A 7010-nucleotide genomic window follows, 5' to 3' on the forward strand; every position below is an offset into this window, starting at 1 on the left:
ACGGAAACTCGGGGACTGAAAACACCTGGTGAGCCCCAGAAGGGCGAAACCGGTCGTGGGTTGTCGAAAGGCTTTCAGCAACCTTCTGGGTAGTTTACCTTGTGAAAATATACTGCGATATCTCGAATATCGTACCAAGTGAAACATGTGGTGGCCTCTGTGCAACACATTCAGTTGAGTGATATCCTAATTGATAGGTTCAATTCAATCTCCCGTGGAAACCAAATTGATATGCAAGTTTGTCGATTATCTCTAGCTGTTTAACAATCCTTCTGTTAGGCTGTGGAGATAGTCAACTGAGACTTCCGAACACTTCACAATTCTTTGATTAAGTCCCATGGTTTCCTCCTTACAACGGATTGTGCTATTTCCTTGGGCACCGAAATGTTGGCTATTCGGGAGGTTGAAGCACCTTTATCCCTGAATTGTGATCTCGATTCACGCTTTGTCTGTTAGTAATAACCCATTCCAAGCTGGTGTTCTATTCGTTTGTTTCATTGATTCAACTCCTCGTTTTTTCCCAGCAAATAACTGATTCACCATAGAAATTTGGTTGGAACCCATGTCTGGGGCTTATAAACACCGCTATGAAATCATTTCCCTTCTATTCTTTCTTCCCTATAAAACAGGAGTTCCCTAAAGTTGCACAATCTTTCTTCTCTTTGTTGGAATATCTGGTGAATGATCACATTGCGTTCGTTGCTTCCCTGGGCGATGCGGTTCTGAGCCACTTCCTGAATACGATAGCGCACAGTCTCATGTCTATTGGTGAGTCTCCCATCAACATTTCTCAATGAAACTATCCGGAAGCATGCGTTCAGTGCGGTTGATGGCTTAAGTGCTCCCAGTGAAAAGTTTTCATTATTTTATCAAAGATGCAGCGACTTTTGGCGACCAATTGGTCATACCTTTGTTGAGTCGCTTCAGAAGGTTTCTTGAGCTTTTCGGACCTAAATGTGTGGCCTATGCGTGTGCTGCTCCTCGTTTTCCCGAATTACCCTGTGTCAGGGATGGGCACTCCGTGAGTGGCGGACTCTGCGGCCTCCGGGAAAATTACTCGGTAGGTCTTCATTACTTCGCGGATGTTTGAGCGCAGATGTTTACCCGTATCTACCCTAGCTGCTTCCCGCCCAGCTACTTTTCAGTAGTTAGTCCATTTCACTAAAGAACCATCGATAGTCTGAGTATAGCATGGAGTCAAGTAGTATTTTGTACTCGATCCATGCACCAGGCTTCCTATAACTGGTACAAAATGATTTTGGTCTCCTCGTAGAATATTGTGTCCATATTGTCCGGAGAGTTTGGTGACCAACGTAATACTAATCAAGTAGGGCTGTCCAGATTGGCTTTATGTTTATCGAACGACTCAAGCTCTTTTGGTACCATCTCTAAGGCAGTTTGTACATCCATCCACATGTTTTCCAGATACCACAGTCGCAGAAAACTGTTGCCTGTGTTTGGATTATATTCTCACCCACCTGTTCAAGCTGCTACAGCAGCAACAACAGATAGATTCCGGACTGAGTGCAGACGATGCTCCTCGACTCCTTGTACTTGAGAACGACGTAGTGGTCGGCAACGGCCTGTCCAGCTCAACCATAACCAACTGTCGAATGAGGCACTATGGAGCATCGAAATACGCTGTCTGGTCTACACGTATCCCGATCGCTGAGGCCACCTTACTAAACCTAATTAAGCCCGGTCCCAACCAAGTTCCAAACAATCTCAATCTTCTTCGACGAATCATGGTTATTCTACTCAGCTCTGTGATACAGGAGGATTGCAGGATTCAGTTCTCCATCACTCATCCTCTACTCCCCTTGATATTGTTGGACAGTGAAGTGAGTCCAAGACGCACTGGAAACTGCTTTAAATTTTCTAAATATTTTCGGGTCTATTTACACTACTTGTTTTCACTGTCGTTAATTCAGTACTACACTCAACTGCGCAATCGGGTCATAGGCAGTCTGCCAACCGGGCGCCAGGAGGCTGTTTCCAAGCTGTTTGAAAAGCTCATGGATGAAGTCGAATTCAACCTGGCCGGTGCAAATCGTGACAAGTGAGTGTGTAGAGTCCACATCCCGACGCTTACCCGATTAGTTTCTGCGTCACACGTAGTCCGGTTCGCTGTTTACTGTCTGGCGCGCCTATTCAAGCTCTGACATTGTTTACTCATGCAAAGTCCACTAGTTATTGATATTTCTGTATTTTGATTCGGAAGTTAGTCCTCGTTAGCGCTGATAGCGTGTCTGCCTCAAACGAGGCCGCTGCATTTCACCGGGACCCGAATTTAGAGTCTGCACCAGTCCCACCATCTGAAATTTTGTTTGGTTTTTGGTATACTGTTACACGAGTTCTCTTCACGAGGTTACCAAACGGACAACTGCAGACAGGAAGGCAACGCACACAGACCAAATTCTCAGCTACCACAGCAATCACCCCAACTGTCACAAGCAAAGCTGCATCCGGGCCCTTTTCAAGCGTATTCAGACGCACTGCAGCACTACGGAGTCAAAAGTCAGAGAAGAGAAACGCTTGTATAGAGCTTTCCAGAGGAACGGATACCCGAGAAATTTCATCTGGCGGACTCTGAGATAACCCAATGTGACCAACCCTACATCACAAGGAGAAGGCAAGCGGATCACACTTCCATACATCAGGAATATTTCGGAAATGACAGCACGCTTGCTACGACAGTACAACACAACAGTGTCCCACAAACCTGCAAACACCCTACGGAGAACACTATCAAACCCAAAGGGACGGTTAGACACAATGTTGAGGACCAACGTCGTGTACAAGATCCAGTGCGGAGATTGTAACAAACACTACGTGGGACAAACAGGAAGAAAGCTTTCTACCAGGATACATCAACACAAACTTGCAACCAAAAGGCATGATCAATTTTCGCTCGTCTCCGTACATGAAGATCAAGATGGATCAACTGGAGCACCGTTCACATATTGGCTCAGGCGAGAACAAAGAACGTGAATTCATGGAAGCATGGCATTCTACTGAAAAAGCTATCAATAAACACATCGAAATTGATCCAGTCTATCGGCCACTGCAAACAAAAGAATTACGGAACTACAGAACTCAGAGACGAACAAAGAGAAGAGAAACAAACAATCAGGCTGAAGCAAGGAAACTACCAAAAATGGAAGACACCGTCACAACCAAGCAGAATCAAGGAAGACCACAACGAAACACAAACCGGGAAAGGACCAATTGCAAACAGACCCGAAACACCCCAGAACGGCCATCCAACAAACCAGTGGAATAAGAGGCATACAGACCACAACGCAGCAAAACAAAATCACGGTCGGTCTTACCATGATGCAACAGAAGGCATGTACCAACTAGCCAATCACGTGACAGGATATTAGATACTCTACAAAAAGACTACATAAACGCAGCTAGGCACGGGGGAAGCACCCATTCAACTGCGCACTGACGATGTCTCCTCGACTGGGGACGAAACGTTTGCAAGCCAATTGCCAAGCTCGGCGAACAGATCAACTGCCATCCAATCAGCCACCAGTTTTCATTACTGTCCTGAATTTGAGGTCCGAAAATGCAGAGGGGATGCATTTGATGTTGGGTTCGGTTGAAGCGTTTTCAAGTAAAGGTGAAAATGTAAGGCACTGAATGATTCAAAATACTTGCTCGTCTGTCGTGCTCTCAAAGCGACACATTGCTCTTTCCAACTTCCATTTTTATCCAGTTGCTGCTGTGTACCATGTGGGCTAACGCAGGCGAGAGGATCTAAGGATACAGTGCGGTGTCTCGTCAAGGTTCACACCGATATCCTGCTAGCAAACCAACTTCTCAACGATAGATTTTCCTCTCAGCTTTGTACATTGGATGTAGATGTGCGAAACTGTCAAAGATATCACTCGTAGAGACTGTTATCTTTCAGTCATGGAAACAGGCGTACTCGCAGCGATAGAAAATAATCAAATGGGAATTCAATGGACTTGAACTGCTTAAAAGTCGATGAGGCGTAGCTATGAGTCGTATGATAAGCCCAGGAGTTATTTTGTCGGACAATGAAGAGGACACGAAAACGCATTCGCGCAAAGCTGCATTTCATTTCACGGGAAATGGGTCGAACGTCGCGATGTGATCGACGGGGTGCAACCGGGTTCAATTCCAGTATCACATCGGTAACCATCAGGTCCCGAAAAGGCGCTTGATTTTGAATCACTAGCGTTAACTTTGCGAGTTTTCTCAAGGTAATACACTCTAGAACCGCATACAAGTTGTTTTAGGAAGTAATGGGAACGACAACTTACCCCCTCGTCATTTTGTGTGGTTTAATTTATGAANGTGCTCAGCATACTCGTTTCTATGACTGGTTGTCTCGTGAATTCGCTGTACCGAAAGTAAGAAAGTAGCTTTCAGATCGGCATGTATCTGTCTTCCAGTGAACGCGAAGTTGGAGAAATGATTGAATAGATGATCTAATTGAACCAGCTGGTTGCATCTCTGCTGTCGCATTCAAAGCTAGAGTAATTCTACGCTCCCCACAAGTAAGCTACTCTGACCACGATGACCACTGAGAACAAACACACTGTCTTCTCCATCTCTAAGTTCCCTACGACATCGAAACGGCTCATTTAGGGTGCGGACTTACTGACCAGCCAACCGATTGCAAGCAGTGTCGTCCATAGTCTAACTGTCGCAGTGGATAACGGATCGATGAGTAACTTTGAGGTCAACCTGTTCGACAACTGTTTCTTATTATGCCTTCGTACATATGATCACACATTTGTGAGACCCTAAACTCACTGCTTTCCGGCAACGGGCGTAAAAATCAGGATGGCATCAGACACGTGCATTCCTCTACCTCAACCGACTTCTAGGTAGTCGATAAAGAAGCAGGCAAGTTTGACTTGGCGATGGCCTAGACGCCCAATCTTGATCATTCGGCGGGACCCAAGGCCGTTTCAAACAGCGCCAGGTACATGTGAAAACGCATAGCTACTGACCTCCATTTGGCCCATCTTTATACTCTCTGCGGTAGCCAGCGGGGTGACAAATTCCTAACCGCTGCCTACTGCGGATTTTCCTGAATGTCAGCAAAAGTGAAGATAGGCGCCTACCGATGTGTTCGTCTCTGCGGACTGCACCATCTATATGATGGTTTTCTAAGGTGGGGCGAGATGAACCAGATGGTGAGAACGCGAATTTACTGACCGGAATATTCATGATCCGAACCCGACCTCCGCCTATCTAGGCTTTGGCAATTCGGCAGCCCTCATGTGGCATGACAGCTAAGCACCGGAAGGGTGCTAGAGCTGAACGAATTCCGGTTCGCCTGAATCGAAGTAGGCTGGTCGCTGGCTCTTGACGATCCTCAGTGATACTCCGGAAACCTAAGGGGCACATCGCCAAGGTTAATTATGTGAACCAGAAACTAGTCTCCTGGGAGGCAAAAAACTACGACATGGTTGTCCTACCGAGAAGTCCCGTTTTATCGCAGTTTTGCTCGGAAAACTATAAACACACCTGTTATGTATCGCCCATTTCCACTGTAGTGTTTCATCCGGGGACGAAGCCTGAAATAAGACGGTAAATCTATTGGTACCTCTTAATAGGTAATTCAGGTTACTGAACCTGCTTAAAATGATTTTTAGAAAATGAATTAACTTAACGATCACGGGTACCGGAAGAAATATTGCATTTCCCCACATCTTACTCGAATCTTGTGGTCTTACTATATTACAGGTTCACTCAGAACGTATCAAGATTCAAGCACGCGCTTGGCGAGTTCATAAAATCGTCGAGCACAAAGGTTTCTGATGTATCAGCAATGAACCACAATGAGCAAGCGCGCACGGGCAATACCGATCAATCTGATATGGAGTACTTCTGTCTGAGTAGTGCGATTGTCGAGGCTGCGGGTCTCGGGACCGTGTTATGAGGGTATACATTTTTCGCCCGATCAGCGATGTCGACTCGATTGTGTAAAAATGTTACCCGGTCTTCTGTTTCCATCGCTCTGGACTCCTTTTTGAACTATTATTATGCAGTTGCAACTCACGCCAAGAAAGTGTACACATTTCTTTTACAAAATCTACAGTTATTTTTTGTGTTTGCGTGGTTCTTGCTTTTCGCAGACCAGTTAACGGAAGGGACGCTGAGTTCAAGAAGGATGTAGTTCACGTTGGAAATCTGTATGGCCTTACTAGATTCAGTGAATGGCCCAATTGTGATCGAGGCTTGAGTCGTGCGTTTATAGCTAACTCAGCAAATGCACATCTGAGAGGAGTGAATTTGCACTGCAGGCCATGCTAGAAAACTTGGGTGCTGACACGAGGACAAAACTCACGACAGATTCAAGAAACACTGACGAACGGTATTGCTTTTGAGATCTCGTCGTCAGGTCAGTACATATCTAATGGTTAAAATGGGGGGTGAATAATGAAATAAATAGTTAAGATTAGTCACTAAACTGGAAAACGGGTGGAACCGAAGTCGCATGTAACTGGATGCTGTGAATTGGTCCAGAGGGCCGTTGGGCGACTGGGTCGGTCCCTTCGTGTGCGCGGACGGGCGCATCGGATCGCTTTCGTATGTATTTGCTCATGCCTCGTTGGTCACTTGGTCTTGTGTTGACAACAGTAGAATTAGTCAACACCTAGTCTCCATTAAAAGCCCTGTTGAGAAAGGAAACCGGAAAATTATGGATTCTAGACCAAGTTTATCAGATGATTTGGTGGCAGAATGTAATAATCAGTCATATGTGTGGGTGATCAAATAGATCCATATTTGAAAGGGAGCTACACAAGCGGTATCCTGATTATTCAGTGCCGCTTACCGACTTATCGGCTTCATTCTTCGTATCCGGCCGTATAGCCACACTTTCCCCAACCGGTAATCATCAGGCGACACATGACAGGATGAAAGCAAGCAATACTGTCAGATATGGCCCCCAGCTTTAGCGATCCTAGCTTCCGTGACTCGCGCTTGTAAAACGCAAATACCCAAGGGTGGATATAGTCCTA

General features: G+C 45.7%; 1 protein-coding gene across 1 annotated transcript in view; it reads left to right on the forward strand.

The window, feature by feature from the left end:
• Window positions 1-6071, forward strand: part of T265_00646 (hypothetical protein) — a gene marked incomplete at both ends in the record, with an annotated part of 36877 nt that extends 30806 nt beyond the window's left edge. Inside the window, 4 exons of the mRNA XM_009164474.1 lie at window positions 630-768; window positions 1426-1841; window positions 1932-2059; window positions 5731-6071. Coding sequence (XP_009162738.1) covers window positions 630-768; window positions 1426-1841; window positions 1932-2059; window positions 5731-5926 — 879 coding nt within the window. The remainder of the gene's footprint in view (window positions 1-629; window positions 769-1425; window positions 1842-1931; window positions 2060-5730) is intronic.
• Between the last annotated feature and the right edge of the window lie 939 nt (window positions 6072-7010).

The sequence above is a fragment of the Opisthorchis viverrini genome, assembly GCF_000715545.1.
Source record: "Opisthorchis viverrini unplaced genomic scaffold opera_v5_6, whole genome shotgun sequence".
Lineage (NCBI taxonomy): Eukaryota > Metazoa > Platyhelminthes > Trematoda > Opisthorchiida > Opisthorchiidae > Opisthorchis > Opisthorchis viverrini.